This window comes from Mobula hypostoma, chromosome 13 (assembly GCF_963921235.1).
Source record: "Mobula hypostoma chromosome 13, sMobHyp1.1, whole genome shotgun sequence".
Taxonomy (NCBI): domain Eukaryota; kingdom Metazoa; phylum Chordata; class Chondrichthyes; order Myliobatiformes; family Myliobatidae; genus Mobula; species Mobula hypostoma.
In genome coordinates, this window is record NC_086109.1 from 97,537,816 (window position 1) to 97,558,449 (window position 20,634).

General features: G+C 45.4%; 2 protein-coding genes across 4 annotated transcripts in view; one reads left to right on the forward strand and one right to left on the reverse strand.

Moving 5' to 3' along the window:
- LOC134355829 (long-chain fatty acid transport protein 2-like) overlaps nucleotides 1–4,435 on the reverse strand; it is a 69,843-nt gene extending 65,408 nt beyond the window's left edge. Inside the window, exon 1 of one of the 2 annotated variants that reach the window (XM_063066313.1) lies at nucleotides 3,118–4,435. In XM_063066313.1, coding sequence (XP_062922383.1) covers nucleotides 3,118–3,586 — 469 coding nt within the window. In that variant the 5' untranslated portion in view covers nucleotides 3,587–4,435. The remainder of the gene's footprint in view (nucleotides 1–3,117) is intronic. The other variant, XM_063066312.1, reaches the window with a different exon arrangement.
- Nucleotides 2,374–20,634, forward strand: part of gatm (glycine amidinotransferase (L-arginine:glycine amidinotransferase)) — a 47,371-nt gene continuing 29,110 nt past the window's right edge. Inside the window, exon 1 of one of the 2 annotated variants that reach the window (XM_063066316.1) lies at nucleotides 2,374–2,526. In XM_063066316.1, coding sequence (XP_062922386.1) covers nucleotides 2,494–2,526 — 33 coding nt within the window. In that variant the 5' untranslated portion in view covers nucleotides 2,374–2,493. Of the gene's footprint in view, nucleotides 2,527–18,884; nucleotides 19,136–20,634 lie in introns of those variants that run through there. The other variant, XM_063066314.1, reaches the window with a different exon arrangement.

Sequence of the window (20,634 nt, forward strand, 5' to 3'; positions counted from 1 at the left end):
CTTCCTATAGTGGGGTGACCAGAACTGGACACAGTACTCCAAGTGTGGCCTAACCAGAGTTTTATAGAGCTGCATCATTACATCACCACTCTTAAACTCTATCCCTCGACTTATGAAAGCTAACACCCCATAAACTTTCTTAACTACCCTATCCACCTGTGAAGCAACTTTCAAGGATCTGTGGACATGTACCCCGAGATCCCTCTGCTCCTCCACACTACCAAGTATCCTGCCATTTACTTTGTACTCTGCCTTGGAGTTTCTCCTTCCAAAGTGTATCACCTCACACTTCTCCGGGTTGAACTCCATCTGCCACTTCTCAGCCCACTTCTGCATCCTATCAATGTCTCTCTGCAATCTTTGACAATCCTCTACACTATCTACAACACCACCAACCTTTGTGTCATCTGCAAACTTGCCAACCCACCCTTCTACCCCCACATCCAGGTCGTTAATAAAAATCACGAAAAGTAGAGGTCCCAGAACAGATCCTTGTGGGACACCACTAGTCACAATCCTCCAATCTGAATGTACTCCCTCCACTACCACCCTCTGCCTTCTGCAGGCAAGCCAATTCTGAATCCACCTGGCCAAACTTCCCTGGATCCCATGCCTTCTAACTTTCTGAATAAGCCTACTGTGTGGAACCTTGTCAAATGCCTTACTAAAATCCATATAGATCACATCCACTGCACTACCCTCATCTATATGCCTGGTCACCTCCTCAAAGAACTCTATCAGGATTGTTAGACACGATCTGCCCTTCACAAAGCCATGCTGACTGTCCCTGATCAGACCATGATTCTCTAAATGCCTATAGATCCTATCTCTAAGAATCTTTTCCAACAGCTTTCCCACCACAGATGTAAAGCTCACTGGTCTATAATTACCCGGACTATTCCTACTACCTTTTTTGAACAAGGGAACAACATTCGCCTCCCTCCAATCCTCCGGTACCATTCCCGTGGACAACGAGGACATAAAGATCCTAGCCAGAGGCTCAGCAATCTCTTCTCTCGCCTTGTGGAGCAGCCTGGGGAATATTCCGTCAGGCCCTGGGGCCTTATCTGTCCTAATGTATTTTAACAACTCCAACACCTCCTCTCCCTTAATATCAACATGCTCCAGAACATCAACCTCACTCATATTGTCCTCACCATCATCAAGTTCCCTCTCATTGGTGAATACCGAAGAGAAGTATTCATTGAGGACCTCGCTCACTTCCACAGCCTCCAGGCACATCTTCCCACCTTTATCTCTAATCAGTCCTACCTTCACTCCTGTCATCCATTTTTTCTTCACATAATTGAAGAATGCCTTGGGGTTTTCCTTTACCCTACTCGCCAAGGCCTTCTCATGCCCCCTTCTTGCTCTTCTCAGCCCCTTCTTAAGCTCCTTTCTTGCTTCCCTATATTCATCAATAGACCCATCTGATCCTTGCTTCCTAAACCTCATGTATGCTGCCTTCTTCCACCTGACTAGATTTTCCACCTCACTTGTCACCCATGGTTCCTTCACCCTACCATTCTTTATCTTCCTCATCGGGACAAATTTATCCCTTACATCCCACAAGAGATCTCTAAACATCGACCACATGTCCATAGTACATTTCCCTGCAAAAACATCATCCCAATTCACACCCGCAAGTTCTAGCCTTATAGCCTCATAATTTGCCTTTCCCCAATTAAAAATTTTCCTGTCCTCTTTGATTCTATCCTTTTCCATGATAATTATAAATTATAACTATCATGTTGCATGGTTTATTAAAATTCTTATACACCACATCCTCTGCTCTACCTTCACAATGATTACTAAAGCCAGAGATAGATATTTTAAGGGGAACAAGAGTGAAGAGAGATGAGCAGAGGAAGGAAGAGATTATTAATAAAGGAGTAATTGTTCAGCTTTAAACAAAGATACTTACCTGGTGTGGGAAACACACTAGAAATAGAAGAGAGTTTTGGGCTTCAGAGAAACACACTGACCCTACAGAAGAACAGCCATGGTCATACTTTATTGATCCCGGGGGAAATTGGTTTTCGTTACAGTTGCACCATAAATAATAAATAGCAATAGAAATAGTAATAGTAATACTACTATTAGTAAATAGTAATAGAAATAATAAATGGTAATAGAATAGAATAGTAATAAATAGTTAAATAGTAATATATAAATTATGCCAGTATAGACAGATTTACCTAGTGTGTCAACACAAAGACAGAGGAAGACAAGACATTAGGTGACCTTCGTTACAGAAGTTAAGATCCAGAACGTCTGGTGGAAGATGAGAGGGTGGAGAGTCATGGTGTTTCTACTGAGTGCAAAACCCGACCGTCTGAAAAACATTCAAACTGTGTTGTTGACTTGCAGAGAAGGTTGTGGTCATTAATTTGCACTTTGAAATCCGGTGCTAGAATAAACAAACCAAACGACCGTACTGCAGAAACGGCTGGGAACTTCAGCACTCGGACTGCCCGAACTAAACTCTCGTAAATGACAAGCCACCACTTTCCGCTCACCGGCCACGTAAGCTCTCGATAATTCACTAAAACAATTCGGTAAACATTTCTGCAGCCATAACGCCGCTCAGACAGCAGCAATCTGCGACGGAGACATGGTGTGTTTGGGTGTGTGTGTGTGTGTGTGTGTGTGTGTGTGTGTGTGTGTGTGTGTGTGTGTGTGTGTGTGTGTGTGTGTGTGTGTGTTGGGGGGTGGGAGGGTGGGGAGATATCCGAGCGTCTCACCTACGATGATGAACCGGAGAAGTCCCGGAGCCGAGTCGGGGGAGGGAGACCCGGAAACTGACCAGATAGCTGGGTGCGTAGGGTGAGGTCCAGGTGCCAGGGAAGGGGTGGGGGTGGGAGAGATGCACCCCACCTGCGGCGGCGAGCAAAGCGTAGGGTCCCGGAGAGTGGTTTATCCCAGTGGAGAGAATCAGACCCACCCCGCGGCGGTGAACAGGGTGCGGGGTGCCGATGAGTACAGGGGTGTTATCGGGTGGGATGAGACGAGACGTCCCTGCGGCGGTGAACAGGGCTCGGGGCTCCGGGTTGTGAGGGTACCGACAGGTATTAGAGCGTTTATCTGGGGGGGGGGGGAATGGGAGACAAGACTCACCTGCAGCGGTGAAGAGCGTCCGAGCCCCGCTGCTCTTGAAGCAGTGAATCAGAGCCTGTCCGCGGACGTTGGTATTGAGGAAAGCGGCGGCACAGCCGAGTTTCGTCAGGCCGAACCAGGCGGCGAGGAAGAGCGGCCCATTAGGCAGTAGCAGCGCGGCACAGTCCCCGGGGCGGAGGGTATCCCGCAACACCTGCCCCACGCGGTTGCTCTCGGCCTCTAGCTGCCCGTAGCTTAGTGGCCGGCCCTCGAACACCACAAACGGCTTATGCGGGCTCCGCCGTGCCCGCTGCACCAGCAGGTCAAGCAGGGTGGTGGGCGGCCGTCGCCGGGCCCACCGATGCAACCGCACGACCGTGGTCAGGCCCCGCCACACCAGCGGCGCCTCGACCCATGCCCATGGCCACAGCGTTCGCAGCAGCACCGCTGCCGCCAACACGACCACAATTAGCGACCACAGCACCGACATTCCCCTCTTCGAGCGCACTGGGTTCGGAGAGGAGGGAGATGTGTAACCGAGAGGGATGGAGGTGGGGGAGGAGGAAGGCAGAGGGAGTGACTTGGGGGACGGAAGGGAGAGGACGGAGGGCTGATGAGTAAATCTGCAGTGAACACAAAATTTGGTGGAGATGTGGACCGCGATGAAAGTTGTCAAAGGATTCAGTAGGATATAGAGCAGTTGGAAATTTCTGGTAGAGATTTATCTCAACAAATGTAAGGTGTTCCTCTTCGGGAAGAGGGATGTAAGGGGAAGTGCAGGACCCTCGGCGCCAGCTCTTAAGGTTCCAGTAAGTTTTTTTCCCCTCTCTGTTAGTACGTAGTTAATGCGCTGCCCATGGGTCCAGAATAAATGCTATGTTCTTTGTGCGGGATGTGGGAACTTTGGGAGACCCCTAGTCTCCCCGTCACCTATTTCTGCACGAAGAGCGCTGGACAGCAGCGCCTTAAAGAACTTCAGCTCGATGGCCTTCATACGGGAAATGGGGAGATGATAGATAGGAGCTACAGGGAGGTAGTCACCCCTGGGTTGCAAGAAGCGGGCACCTGGGTGACTGTTAGAACAAGGAAGAGAAATAAGCAGCCAGTACAGAGAAGGGCTGTGATCGTTTTTTAGGGTCTTTTAGGAGACCCTTCGCTAGGTACATGGTGCTTAGAAAAATAGAGGGCTATGCGGTAGGGAAATTCTAGGCAGTTTCTAGAGTAGGTTACATGGTCGGCACAACGTTGTGGGCCGAAGGGCCTGTAATGTGCTGCAGATTTCTATGTTCCACTCAGTGAGTAGACCACTTTGGATACTGTTGGGGCGAGGCAGCAGTGACCGGGGCTGCGGCTCTGTGACTCAGAAGAGTGCGGTAATTATCAGGGATTTCATAATTAGAGGAGTAGAGACGAGATTCCGTGGAGGGGAGAGGCTCCTGGATGACACGTTGCCTTTCAGCTCAGGGATGTCTCTGATTGGCTCCACGGCATTCTAAACGGGGAGGGTGAGCAGCCGGAAGTCTTGTACATACTAATGACATAGATAGGAACAGGGCGCAGTAGGTTAAAAAAACTGAAAAGCAGGATATCCAGGGTAGTAATCTCTGGATTCCTGCCTTTGCCACGCACCAGTGACGGTACAAGAATGAGATAACTTGGCATATGAATGCGGAGTTGAGCAATTGGTGCGGAGGTGGGGGGCGGGGGCAGAATTTTAGATTTGAAGATCATTGGGATCTCCTCTGGCGAAGGTATGACCTGTACAAAAGGGACGGGTTACAGTTGAACCCAAGGGGTCCAATATCCTTGAAGGGAGGTTTGCTAGAGCTTTTGGGGAGGGTTTACAAAACTAATTTGGCAGGGGATGGGAACCAGATTGATGGGGCAGATGGTGTACAGGTAGGTGCAATGTGCAGAGAGTCTGTGAGGAATGATAGGTAGTCAATGGGGGAAAATGGCAGAGAGTTGAATAGTATGACTAATGCCAGAAGTATCTGGAACAAGGGTGATGGACTTCAGAGCATTAAACTATGATGAGGTGGCCAGAGACTTGTGTCTGTCCTTAGGGCGGGAATGGCTGGTCGATGTTCTGAAGTTTAGATAAGCAGTAGGGGGGAAGGTCAAGGAGGTGGGGAGTGTCTGTGAATATGGAATGGGCTTGTCCACAGAAGGCAGTGGGTTGTAGTAGATGAGGCATTTTGTGACTGGTGTTCTACAAGAATCTACCCTGGGACCCCTGATCTTTGTGTTAAAAAAAACTTATCTGAGGAAGTGAAACATTGGTAGGTTTGCACATGACATGAAGATTGGTGAGTTGTGGACAGTGTAGAAGGATGGCGTAGGTTACAGTGGCACATTGACAGGACACAGAGCTGGGCTGAGAAGTGGCAGATGCAGTTCAAGCTGGCAAAGTATGAAGTGATTCAATTTGGGAGGTCGAACTTGAAGAGAGACTACAGGGTTAAGGGAGGAACAGAGATTTTGAGTCCACATGTGTAGATCAATCAAAGTTGCCATGCAAATTGATAGGGTTGTTAAGAAGGCATATGGTGTGTTGGCCTTCATTAGTCAGGGATTAAGTTCAAGAGCTATGTGGTGTATTGTATTCAGTGTTTACGGTCTATGTACCAGCTACACCAGCACTCTAGCTGAACTTTAAGTTGCTCCCTTGCTTTCAGAGTGTCTCAGCAATATCCCTGTGTGTATTTTATCTGGGCGTTTAGTACTTGTGCAACACCCAGATGGACTTGGGGCAGATCCTGATACAAACACAGTTTCACTCACACACTGTAATGGATCTCTCTTCAGTGGCCCTGTATGAGGTCACACAGCCAACCCTTGAGCTGAGACCGAGGGTCTGGCTCAGCTACTTCCATGGACTTGGACTGTCCACTTTTCTTAGGTCCACTAGCTCCCAGCTGTGAGAACAGGCCTGGTCACACTGGGAATGTTTAGCCTCAAGGTCTGCCTGCTGTTATCTGCTTCTCCTTTATCCCTGCAAGTCAGTGTAACATTAGTTTATTACAGGCAAACCCCCAGGCAGTTTTGTGTTGTGTAACTACCCTTGTAATCTCAAATCAGTAACATTTGACTCAATGGCTCAAGAAACATCATTGAACACGAGTCCTGCTAAAGAAATGTTTACTCAGGAGTTTATGGTCCAGCTCCCCCCTCTCTCACTCTTTCCAAGTTTATAACTGAAGGGAATTGATGGTGTAGTATTGAACAGCCTGGACTGGTTATTAAGGGATCCAGTATCACTCTGACTTTGAGGAAGAATTGGAGGACTCAGCTGCAATGCAGGTCAGGTATCTGATCATTAGCATTTATTGATTAATGTTAAAGGAAAGAAATATGCAAAAATAAAGGCAAACACAGAGAAGAGAACAAGGTTTGTAGATGAGCAGTAGTTTGTTCCTGGAACATGAGAGAAACCACACTGTAACATACATTCTAAAATGTACAACATCTCAGCAAAACAGTGCTTGGGGACAATTCATAATGGAAAGGGAAGCACTGTAAGCAGAGTGTGGGAGAGTTTGGTATCTAGCCTCTGACAGGAGACAGTTCACTGCATGGCATGCTGACGAAAGAGATTCAGACAGCAGGTGGCTTGAGTATTTAACCAGAGATCAGTAAATGGCAGGAGTTTGGCATGTATACTCCAGATTCTTATCATTATTTAACGTGCCTTGCTATATCTATATGGAAGGGGGTAGTGGAAGAAGAGAGCTCACCTCTTATTGGTTCACTGACCTCTCCCTCTCCTTGGCAGGGGAGTGTCACTTCATCAGCCCTATACTCAGAGGGCCAGCATGCAGTCTGTGTTCAGGAACTGGAATCTGAAACGACTGCTGTCACAGATTTGAGAACCACTGACTGGAACGTGGTAGGACTATGTGTGCTGCAACATCTGTATGTTTCTGTATAGCAGCATTACACATTGCTGGAGGCCAGGCAGCATCTATAGAGGGGAATAAACAGTTTGTGTTTGGGGCAGAGATCCTTCATCAGGACATGGTAACACCTTATCAGGGGTCCCCAACCTTTTCTGTGCCGCGGACTGGTTTAACCGTGTCTACGCCCACCTGGACAAGCCAGTGAGCACTGAGGGGATCATGTTTTTTGACTTCTCCAGTGCGTTCAACACCATCCGCCCTGCTCTGCTGGGGGAGAAGCTGACAGCGATGCAGGTGGATGCTTTCCTGGTGTCATGGATTCTTGATTACCTGACTGGCAGACCACAGTACGTGTGCTTGCAACACTGTGTGTCCGACAGAGTGATCAGCAGCACTGGGGCTCCACAGGGGACTGTCTTGTCTCCCTTTCTCTTCACCATTTACACCTCAGACTTCAACTACTGCACAGAGTCTTGTCATCTTCAGAAGTTTTCGGATGACTCTGCCATAGTTGGATGCATCAGCAAGGGAGATGAGGCTGAGTACAGGGCTACGTTAGGAAACTTTGTCACATGGTGTGAGCAGAATTATCTGCAGCTTAACATGAAAAAGACTAAGGAGCTGGTGGTAGACCTGAGGAGAGCGAAGGTACCGGTGACCCCTGTTTCCATCCAGGGGGTCAGTGTGGACATGGTGGAGGATTACAAATACCTGGGGATACAAATTGACAATAAACTGGACTGGTCAAAGAACAGAGGCTGTCTACAAGAAGGGGCAGAGCCATCTCTATTTCCTGAGGAGACTGAGGTCCTTTAACATCTGCCGGATGATGCTGAGGATGTTCTACAAGTCTGTGGTGGCCAGTGCTATCATGTTTGCTGTTGTGTGCTGGGGCAGCAGGCTGAGGGTAGCAGACACCAACAGAATCAACAAACTCATTCATAAGGCCAGTGATGTTGTGGGGATGGAACTGGACTCTCTGACGGTGGTGTCTGAAAAGAGGATGCTGTCCAAGTTGCATGCCATCTTGGACAATGTCTCCCATCCACTACATAATGTACTGGTTGGGCACAGGAGTACATTCAGCCAGAGACTCATTCCACCGAGATGCAACACAGAGCGTCATAGGAAGTCATTCCTGCCTGTGGCCGTCAAACTTTACAACACCTCCCTTGGAGGGTCAGACACCCTGAGCCAATAGGCTGGTCCTGGACTTGTTTCATAATTCACAGGCATAATTTACATATTACTATTTAACTATTTATGGTTCTATTACTATTTATTATTTATGGTGCAACTGTAATGAAAACCAATTTCCCCCGGGATCAATAAAGTACGACTATGACTAATATTGACAATATTCTTGCGGACCGGCCGACCGGGGGGGTGGGGGGTGTTCAAGTAGGGTTAAACTCACCACAACATGTCTTTTACAGTTAGGGTTGCCAACTTTCTCACTCCCAAATAAGGGACAGAAGTAGCTGTCAAATCCCGGGACACTTTACCCCAGGAAAGTCTACCATGACCATGAAGCCTTGCGCGGGCACCTCTGTGCGTGATGTGCCGAATTCTTCTCCCACAAATCGGTTTTGCCTTCATCTTCCTGACTATACTGTACATACATTATGTCTATTTTATATAGGCTGTGTATTTATTATATCATTCCTGCTTTTACTATGTTAGTGTTGTTTGTTTTCGGTTTTGTGTTATTTGGTATGATTTGTTAGGATATATTTTGGGGATAGGACTTCCGGTAGCGCTCATGGAGTGAAGTCGCGTTCTTGACTCGCTCCATTACCTCTGAGTTTTTTTTCTCTATGGTCAGCTATACTTTAATTAACTATTAAGGCATCAATTCTTACAATACTTTGAATTAAACTGAATTCTCCGACAATTGTATGGAACTTAGATCTGCTATGTCTAAGAACGGGAAAAACGGCAAGGATGGTAAACCTTCGGCTAAACCGAAAGCTACGGATCTCCCCCCGACTGAATCACCGGTGACTTTGAAAGCGATATCGGAGTTAATTCAGAGGGAAATTTCAACCTCTGTTAGGGAGATGATTCGTACGGAAATTGCAGGCTCTGTTAAAGATCTGATTCATACGGAAATCTCAACTAATCTCCAGAAAATTGCCGATTCAATTGATAAGATGCAAACATTTATTGCGGAACATCAGTCGGCTATATCTGATCTTCAAAAATTCGCGCAACAAAGTGAGCTTAAGATGGGGAAAATCGAAGAAACAATTAATGTAATGAAGAAGAAACTTGACTTTTTGACTTTTAAAAACTCTGACTTGGAATCTGGAATGCGACGGCAGAATTTACGAATGATCGGGGTGAGGGAAGCCGTGGAATCCAACAATCCCATGAAATATTTTTCTCAACTTTTAAAAGATGCATTCCCTACTGTATTTCCTGACCAACCACCGCTTCTGGATCGTGTTCACAGAATCCCATCATACTCGTCTAGGTCAGATAGACCTAGGCATGTTATCTTACGTTTTCATTACTTTCAAGACAAGGAGAGACTGTTTCGATTCGCTCGATCTAAAGGTTTCATTGATTTTTCGGATCTTAAGTTCCGATTCGTGGAAGATTTCAGTAAACCAATCTGGGACCAACGGGTTCGTTACAGATCCGTGATGTCGGAATTCTATAAGATGGATTTAAGACCAGCGCTGCTGTACCCTGCACGTCTAAGGATTCGCATGTCAGATGGAGCCCTTCGTTTTTTTTGATTCTCCATCGGATGCCCAGAGTTATCTGGATCAACTTTCATCTTCAACATCTTAATTGCTTTTTTTTAATTATCTCCGTTGATCGGAGGCTGTGAATTGGTTGGTTTTAACTTTTTCGTGCCCTATTTGGGCAGAAAAGTTTATTTTTGATTTCTTAATATGGTTGCTAAACTTTCTTTTTAACTGCGTCATTTCTTTCTTTTCCCAGGGGATTCTGGGTGGTTACTTCCTTTTTGTCATCTTACGTATTTCCTGTGTGGCCTTAAATTTTGTAGTTTTTTTAAATTTTATTCTGTTTTGCTTTTTATAACCACTTTATGTCAATAATCTTATTTTTTCTTGTTGCTGTGTTTATTCATGGGTTTGAGGTTTATTGTGGGTTTTTTTAATATATATTTTCTGGCTTTTGTTCTGTTCTGTGTGTATTTTAATTGAGCTACCTTTTTTTTACTTTTTTACTGTTTTACAATTAGCTGATCTTTTTCATATTTATACCTTTTTTTTTAGGGAGCGTATACCGGAAGTCATGGGGGTAGTTATAGCGCTTGCTTCTTTCTGGCGGGTCTGCTTTAGATTTTGCCTTGGGGTCTTGGGGCGGGGGGGTGGTGGGAGGGGCTTCACGTTTTAGTTTGTTTCTCTTTGGGCTATATACATTATTGAAGTACTGGTTGCGTCCTTTTTACCGGTATCTTTTGTATGTTCTGTTTCCTCTCCGGGTTTGTGGGTCGCGCCTATCGTCAATCCTCCTTGTTGTGGGTTGACTTTAGGATTTATGGAGTCTATTATTAATTTTGTCTCCTGGAATACTAATGGTCTTAATCATCCTATTAAAAGGAAAAAAGTTTTTAAAGTGTTCCGGAGACTTAAAGCACAAATTTTATTTTTACAAGAGACCCATGTACGGAGGGGGGACAGACTACGTTTTTTCAAATTCTGGAAGGGATAACAATTTCATTCGAACTCCAATGCTAAGATTCGAGGCGTCTCTATTTTTATAGATTCCTCAGTTACTTTTATACAACAGGATATTATTTCTGATCCGAATGGTAGATTTTTATTGGTTAGTGGTTTACTATTTAATAAAAAAGTAGTTTTGGTTAATGTTTATGCTCCTAATATGGATTGTCCGGAATTTTATAAATCATTGTTTGATCAGTTTCCGAATTTGAACGAGTTTTCATTGATCTGGGGCGGAGATCTTAATACCTGTTTGTCTCCAGCTTTGGACCGTTCGGCTCCTTTACGGACTTTACCTAATAAATCTGCAAATCTGATTAATTTTTTCCTTTCTGATTCTGGGTCGACGGACATTTGGCGTTTTCTGCATCCTCAGGAAAAAGATTTTTCCTTCTTTTCACATGTTCATCATTCCTATTCAAGAATTGATTATTTTTTCATTGATTCTCGTCTTATTCCTTCAGTGATTAAATGTGATTATGATTCTATAACCATTTCGGATCATGCTCCACTTAAGCTTTCTATTAAAATTATGGCCAATATACCGAATAATAGACAATGGCGTTTTAATTCGCTGTTGCTTCAGGACTCGGACTTTGTTAATTTTATGAATGAACAGATTGAGCTTTTTTTTTACAATTAACCATACAGAAGATATTTCGGTTAACACTCTTTGGGACACTTTTAAAGCCTATATTCGGGGTCAGATTATTTCATATTCTGTTGCTTTGAGGAAGAAACAGAAGCAGGAGGAGATGGTAATTGTGGACAAGATTAAAGAAATTGATAAGAAATATGTTATGGCTCCTTCTGAGGAGTTATATAAACAAAGAACTGAACTTCAAATGGAACACAGTTTACTACTCTCGTCCTCGATTGTAAACCAATTAAAGAAAACAAGAAGTGACTTTTATGTTCACAGTGACAAAATTGGCAAGCTGCTGGCTAATCAATTGAAATCTAATTATGTTAAATCTCAAATCAATCAGATTTATAACCAAAATGATCGATTGATACTGGATCATGTGGGGATTAATCAAACCTTTTGTGATTTTTATTCTTCTTTATATCAATCAGAGTCTCCTCGAGATTCTAAATATATGAATGATTTTTTAGATGTTAGACTTCTCTCAGATTTCACAGGATATGTCTTCCTTATTAGATACTTCCATTACAATGGATGAGATTAAGAATGTTATTTTTTCTATGAATCTGGGGAAAGCTCCTGGCCCTGATGGGTTTACCGTTGAATTTTATAAATGTTTTGCTTCTTTATTGATTCCTTGGCTCGGTAGGGTTTTTGAGGCTTCTTTGAAACTTGGTAAACTTCCTGAATCTTTTAATAGAGCATCAATTTCTCTAATACTAAAGAAGGATAAAGACCCTGCTCAATGTGCATCTTATAGACCAATATCTTTATTAAATGTTGATTCTAAAGTTTTTTCTAAGTTATTAGCAAATAGACTAGAAAAAGTACTTCCTTCTATTATTTCGGAGGACCAAACGGGTTTTATTAAAGGTCGTTACTCTTTTTATAATATTCGTACATTGTTAAATATCGTTTATACTCCCTCACAAAATGTTCCTGAGTGTGTTATTTCTTTAGATGCCGAGAAAGCTTTTGATAGAGTAGAATGGCCTTATTTATTTAAGGTGCTTGAAATGTTTAATTTTAGCTTGAGATTTATATCCTGGATTAAACTGTTATATCATTCCCCTGTAGCCTCGGTTCGTACTAACTCTTTAAACTCACCTTTTTTTCCTCTCTTTCGTGGTACTCGACAAGGCTGTCCTCTTAGTCCCCTATTATTTGATATTGCATTAGAACCTCTTGCAATTGCTATTCGAGAATCTTCAAATATTACTGGGATAACTCGGGGATTAAAGTCCCATAAATTATCACTCTATGCTGATGATTTACTTTTATATATTTCTAATCCTGAGAGATCCATTCCTGCTGTTTTAGAGTTATTAGCACAATTTGGTCTTTTCTCAGGTTATAAATTAAATCTTAGTAAGAGTGAACTTTTTCCGATTAATAAACATCTTTCCTTATATTATAAATTTCCATTTAAATTGATTAATAATTACTTTTCATATCTTGGGATTAAAATTACTTGTAAATACAAAGATTTATTTAAGACTAACTTTTTACCATTAATAGACCATATTACTCAACTTTCATCTAAATGGTTTCCTTTATATTTAACTTTGATTGGTCGTATTAATGCGGTTAAGATGTTTTTTTTGCCAAAATTTTTATATGTGTTTCAGGCATTACCAATTTTCGTTCCAAAATCTTTTTTTGATAAAGTTGACTCTAAAATTTCTTCATTTATTTGGCAGAATAAGAATCCGAGACTGGGTAAAATACATTTACAGAAAGCTAAGAGAGATGGAGGTTTAGCATTACCTAACTTTAGATTCTATTATTGGGCTATTAATATTCGACATATGAAATTTTGGTTATTTGACCAGGACATACTATCTATTCCTAAATGGGTAGCATTGGAATTACAATCGGTTCAGGGTTATACACTTGGTTCTATTTTAGGCTCCTCTCTCCCTTTTGATTCGAAACGTCTTAAGCAGGTCTCTAACCCGATAGTTAAATATGCTTTGCGCATTTGGTTTCAATTCAGAAAATTTTTTGATCTTAATCAATTCGGGTTAGCGATTCCTATTTTAGGTAACATATTTTTTCCTCCCTCTTTTATGGATCGCGCTTTTCAAACTTGGAAGACTAAGGGTATTTTACGGTTTTTGGATTTATTTTTAGATGGTTCCCTTATGTCTTTTGAACAATTATCTAATAAATATAACTTATCAAGAATACATTTTTTTAGATATTTACAAGTTAGAAATTTCCTAAGTACTATACTTTCTTCCTTTCCAATGCTTCCTCCTACATATATTTTAGATTCGATAATTAACCTTAATCCATGTCAGAAAGGTGCATCGGCTATGATTTATAATATTATTATGAAACTTAGGAAAGCTCCATTTGATAAGATTAGGGTAGATTGGGAACAGGAATTGGGGCTTACCATTTCTGTGGATGATTGGGGGCAGATTTTACAATTAGTTAATACTTCCTCTATTTGTGCTAAACATTCCCTAATTCAATTTAAAGTGGTTCATAGAGCACATATGTCCAAAGATAAGTTAGCGCGTTTTTACTCGCATATTAATCCTTTCTGTGATAGATGTTCGGGGCAGATAGCCTCTTTAACTCATATGTTTTGGTCTTGCCCTGCTTTGGAAACTTTTTGGAGAGATATTTTCAATATTATTTCTAAGGTATTAAATATAGATATCTCTCCTCACCCTATTACTGCTATCTTTGGACTACCTAAAATTTCTAGTAATCTTTCCCCTTCAGCCCGTAGAATGATTGCATTTCTTACTTTAATGGCGAAAAGATGTATTTTACAACATTGGAAAGAGCTTAATGCTCCAACTACCTTTTTTTGGTTTTCTCAGACGATTTTATGTTTGAATTTGGAGAAAATTAGAAGTAACCTTTATGATTCTTCATTTAAATTTGAACAGATTTGGGGACCTTTTATTCGATATTTTCATTTAATGTAATATTTACCCTTGTTTTTTTTCACTGTTTTTAATGGAGGTCGGGATTGAGGACGTGATTTTAAGTTTAACTCTGTTTGGTTTCAAGTTAGCCCATTGCTTTGCTTTGCTTTTAGTTAGCTGCACGGTGGGTTTTTTTTTTGGGGTTTTTTTTTCTTTTTTTTCCATTGATATATATAAAATTTAGTATACTATTATGTTATCTTGGTTTCTTATGTTTAAATTACATTGTAGTAATTTCTTTTTGGTATTGATATCTTTTGGAATTTTATTATACTTTAACATTGTATTAATGTTTATATGGCTTACCTTTTTTGTATACTTACTCAATAAAAAGATTTAAAAAGAAAGGATATATTTTGGGTCTGCGAACGCTCAAAAATTCTTCCCCATATAAATTAATGGTAATTGTTTCTTCGCTTTATGCCATTTCGGCACGAAAGGTTTCACAGGAACGCTCTACCGTAGTGGGGGAAATACGGGACAAACCAATTTAGCCCAATACACAGGATGTCCCGGCAAATACGGGACAGTTGGCAACCCTATGTTCAAGTTCAACAGTGCGTGACAGGGAACGAGGAAAGGTGCAGCTGACTCATATCGTTTCCTCACGGCCCGGTAGCACATGCTTTGCGGCCCGGTGGTTGGGGACCGCTGCACTACATAATGTCTATCACAGTAGGGTGCTGGGAACAGACCCAAATGCGAGACACAGACACTCAAGTACAAGGTACAGGTCTTGACTAGAAATAGGGCCGTGACGGGATACAGACAAGGAGCAGGGACAAGAACGCAGACTTGGGCTAGGGAAAGCGGGACCAGGACTAGAAACCATGGACTAGGAGAAAAAGCTTCGACTCCGAGCCCGAGACTGGACAAGGACCCAGAACCTGGGTCTTGTCTCGGGCTCGGACCCCAGAACCAGGCAAAGACATGACATGGCTTCAGGACAGGACGTGGCTGGGGTCTAGAGACCTGAGCTTGGAGACAGGCTGGGGTCTTTGCTCTTGAGGCTTGAGGCTGGGGCCTTGGGTCGTGAGTTTGGCTGCAGGCTGGGGCCTGCAGGCTAGGGTTCCTGGAGCTCGGCTGCGGGATCCTCAAGGCTAGGGTTCCTGGAGCTCGGCTGCGGGATCCTCGAGGCTAGGGTTCCTGGAGCTCGGCTGCGGGATCCTCATCTTGAAATGCGGAGGCTGATAACTCAGAGGCTGGAGCTGAGACACCGACTGGGAACTGAACATCAATATAGAGCCGGGACTCATCATTAACACGACACCAACATGAGACAGGACAGTATATAGACATAGAGCTGGGACTTATACCTAGACCAGCCGGGACTCAACCTCTCCACACCAAGGTCGGACAGGTCCACCTGTTGTGTAATGGTAGAACGGCCAGACTTACCCCACAGAGGCAAAGACATGTGCCCCCACAGGGCAATGGCAAAACAGCCTGAGTTACCCCACGGAGGCGAGGCCAAGAAGATACAAACACCAAAGAACGACAGACAGTTCCATCTCTGCTTCAGGGTCAGTCCAAGTCACAGTAACAGCCAGCAACCTCCACTGGCTACAGAAACAGCCAGATCCCTACCTAGCTCGGAGTTGCTGATGGCCACTCAGCTGGCCCAGAAAACAGCTGAATCCCTGCCGCAAAGACTACTCCAACAAGTGGCAACAAGACTCCATGAAGCAGTGGTCCTCCAACCAGGCCTAGAGATCACAAGTGGTTTCACTAGCCTTCCATCAGCAGGTTGCTCCAAGGGGGACTGACAAGACAAACCAGCAGCCCACATTCCAGCCCAAGGCTATATATATTCCAAGCCCAAAGATGGGAATCAGGTGCCTATGATAAACTCAACCAAACGAGGGACAGCTGGAAGACCTAGAGTCCTGAGTCCACGGACCAGATGGTGAACCGGAATGTGGATTTTATGGACCGGACCATGACAATGTCAGATCTGCTTTGGGAGGAAGCAAAAGAGACAAATAATTTTTCCTGCTTCTAGTTGTGTTTGTATCCAGCATAAGGAAGCAGAGTGTAAGCGAGTCAATGTCCATGAAAGGAGAGTACAGGTGAGTCAATGTCCATGAAAGGAGAGTGCAGGTGAGCCAATGTCCATGAAAGGAGAGTACAGGTGAGTCAATGTCCATGAAAGGAGAGTGCAGGTGAGCCAGTGTCCACCAGAGGAGAGTGCAGGTGAGTCAATGTCCATGAAAGGAGAGTGCAGGTGAGCCAATGTCCATGAAAGGAGAGTACAGGTGAGTCAACGTCCATGAAAGGAGAGTGCAGGTGAGCCAATGTCCATGAAAGGAGAGTACAGGTGAGTCAATGTCCATGAAAGGAGAGTGCAGGTGAGCCAGTGTCCACCAGAGGAGAGTGCAGGTGAGTCAATGTCCATGAAAGGAGAGTGCAGGTGAGCCAGTGTCCACCAGAGGAGAGTGCAGGTGAGTCAATGTCCATGAAAGGAGAGTGCAGGTGAGCCAATGTCCACCAGAGGAGAGTGCAGGTGAGCCAATGTCCACCAGAGGAGAGTGCAGGTGAGCCAATGTCCATGAAAGGAGAGTGCAGGTGAGCCAATGTCCACCAGAGGAGAGTGCAGGTGAGCCAATGTCCACCAGAGGAGAGTGCAGGTGAGCCAATGTCCATGAAAGGAGAGTGCAGGTGAGTCAATGTCCATGAAAGGAGAGTGCAGGTGAGTCAATGTCCATGAAAGGAGAGTGCAGGTGAGCCAATGTCCACCAGAGGAGAGTGCAGGTGAGCTAATGTCCACCAGAGGAGAGTGCAGGTGAGCCAATGTCCATGAAAGGAGAGTGCAGGTGAGTCAATGTCCATGAAAGGAGAGTGCAGGTGAGTCAATGTCCATGAAAGGAGAGTGCAGGTGAGCCAATGTCCACCAGAGGAGAGTGCAGGTGAGCCAATGTCCATGAAAGGAGAGTGCAGGTGAGTCAATGTCCATGAAAGGAGAGTGCAGGTGAGCCAATCTCTTATGCCTTGACCTTCTGATGAGTCTACCATGCGGAACCTTGCCTTTTTCCTCACTAAGTTCTATATAAACCTTATCTAGTGCTCTGCCTTCATCAACTGTCTTAGCTACCTCCTCAGAAATGTAATCAAACAGACTTGTGAGATGTGATCTCTGCTGCACAAAATCATGCTAATTATTCTGAATCAGTCCCTGCCTTTCCAAGTGAACACAAATCCTGTCCCTTGGAATCCTCAGTAGATGACCTACCACCAGCCTCTAGTTCCCAGTTTTATTCCTGCTGCTCTTTGTGAATAAAGCAGCAACATTAACCCTCCATTCTTCTGACATCGCTCTCGTGGCTGGCTTGTGTTGTCTTTTCTGACAAGTTCAGACACCATGAGTCAAATGCCCTACTATGTTGTAAGTATTCTGACTGATGTGAAGAGGCAGAATGAATGGAAAACTGGCTATGTTACAGAATGGTTGTTTATTGGAGGGAAGTGCAGAATGAAGTTTCCCAGGGTTGGTGGACCACTGCTTCCGATGAGAGTACAGGACATGGTTACAAGACTCAGGCAGACGTGCGGCAGAGTGTCCATCGTTGTGGAGCTCTGCTGTCTGAACATCTGCACAGACACAACCTCTTCCACCCACTGTTCTCCCACTTGATGCCGATTTAAACTCATCTCATCGGCGTCTTCTTGGTCCTTGTCCCTCCGTTTCCTGCCTGTCCACGTGCCTGTGGAAATGACTCCCAATCGTATATGTTTCCAGCATCTCCCCTGGCGCCCATCAGTCTCTGCAAAAGACAAACTTGCCTCATAGATCTTCACCTTCCCCCCCCCAACCACCTTTTATTCTGACATCTTCTTCTCCCCCCCCCCCCAACCCCAGTTCCTCTCCAATCCTGAAGAAAGGTCTCAGGTTGAAAAGTCAATTGCTTATTTATTTATACAGATGCTGCCTGACCTGCTGAGTTCCTCCAGCATTTTGTGTGTGTTGCTCTGGATTTCCAGCATCTCTTGTGTCATGGATCTGCATTGTCCTCTCGCCCTGTCACCTTAAAGTAATGTCCTTTAGTATTTGACATTTCCACCTTAGGGAAAAGACTCCATTATCGACCATATCTATGTCTCACACTGTACACTTCTATCAGACCATAGCCAACCTCTGATGCTGCAGAGAAAATTGAGAAGGAATTTGTTAGCCCAAAAATGGGCCTTAAGATGTCCCTGGTAAATAAGGTAAAGAAGGACCCTAAGATATTCTAAAAACACATTAAGAATAAAAGTTTAGTTGGGAAAAGAGAGGTTCTGTCAGTCAATGCGGTAATCTATGTGTGGAGTTGCAGGAACTGTATGAGTTCCTGCCGGAATACACTGTAGTTAAAAGCATTAAAATCAGTGAGTTCAAGGAGGGAATAGTGATGAGAAGATAAGGAACCGGAACAGAAGTCGGTCATCCGGCCCGTCGAGCCTGTTCCACCATTCGATAAGAACATTAGGACTAGCAGCAGGAGTCGAACTCGGGATGGAGGGGACCCCGGCTGGGCGGTACCGCCGTCTACACCCCCGCCTCCCCCGCCCCCCAGCGTGGCTGCTGGAAAGGTCCCGCCGCCTGCGCTGGGAGCTCCCGGGACCAGCCGGTGCAGTGGTTAGCTCTCACTAAGATTTCTAAGTTTGGACATCTTGAGGCTCCTTTGGAAAGGTCAGGCGGGGCCGTTATAGCAGCCAATGGGAGCGGGGACCGCGATTTAAAGGGTCGGGCTGGGAGCGGTCCCACTCTGAGCGCGACCACGGTGCGGCCAGAGAAGGACCATGATCCGGGTGCGGTGTCTGCGCGGAGGTAGCAGAGGTGCCGAGTCCGCCCACTTCTTAGGAGCCATGGTCAGTATCCCGGAGGCACAAGCCTGCTCACAGCGATTACACTCTCCCTGCTCGGGGCCAGGCTTACATCCACCGGCGCTCGGCGCAATTCAGGTTAAAGCCAGATCTAAAATTCCCAGAAATGGTGGGGTAAACAAACGTGAGACGGGTTTACAGCCAAAACCCCCAAAACACACGAGTCGGTCGCAGACGGGGAAAGTGGAAACAAACGGACAGCGGGTCTGTCGCTGTAGAGGATAGGTACACTGTACCTGGTATGTGGTACACAGTGCACTGTACACTGTGCCTGGTATGTGGTACACAGTGCACTGTACACTGTGCCTGGTATGTGGTACACAGTGCACTGTACACTGTACCGACAGGGTGGTGTCGTACACTGTATACGCTGTACAGTGTACGGGCACTGTAGACGGAGTGTGGTACAGCGAGCTCTGTGTGATACACGATATACACTGTACGTGGGTGCGGCACATGGTTACAGTGTGTTTGGACACATTGTACACGGAGTGTATCGCACTGTATACGCTGGGCAGGGTGCGTGATACACCGTAGACGCAGTACACGGGCTGTGGAACACTGGGCAGGGTGCGTGGGACACTGTATACGCTGTACACGGGCTGTGGAACACTGGGCAGGGTGCGTGATACACCGTAGACGCAGTACACGGGCTGTGGAACACTGGGCAGGGTGCGTGGTAAACTGTATACGCTGTACACGGGCTGTGGAACACTGGGCAGGGTGTGTGGGACATTGTATACGCTGTACACGGGCTGTGGAACACTGGGCAGGGTGCGTGGGACACTGTATACGCTGTACACGGGCTGTGGAACACTGGGCAGGGTGCGTGGGACACTGTATACGCTGTACACGGGCTGTGGAACACTGGGCAGGGTGCGTGGGACACTGTATACGCTGTACACGGGCTGTGGAACACTGGGCAGGGTGCGTGGGACACTGTATACGCTGTACACGGGCTGTGGAACACTGGGCAGGGTGCGTGGGACACTGTATACGCTGTACACGGGCTGTGGAACACTGGGCAGGGTGCGTGGGACACTGTATACGCTGTACACGGGCTGTGGAACACTGGGCAGGGTGCGTGGGACACTGTATACGCTGTACACGGGCTGTGGAACACTGGGCAGGGTGCGTGGGACACTGTATACGCTGTACACGGGCTGTGGAACACTGGGCAGGGTGCGTGGGACACTGTATACGCTGTACACGGGCTGTGGAACACTGGGCAGGGTGCGTGGGACACTGTATACGCTGTACACGGGCTGTGGAACACTGGGCAGGGTGCGTGGGACACTGTATACGCTGTACACGGGCTGTGGAACACTGGGCAGGGTGCGTGGGACACTGTATACGCTGTACACGGGCTGTGGAACACTGGGCAGGGTGCGTGGGACACTGTATACGCTGTACACGGGCTGTGGAACACTGGGCAGGGTGCGTGGGACACTGTATACGCTGTACACGGGCTGTGGAACACTGGG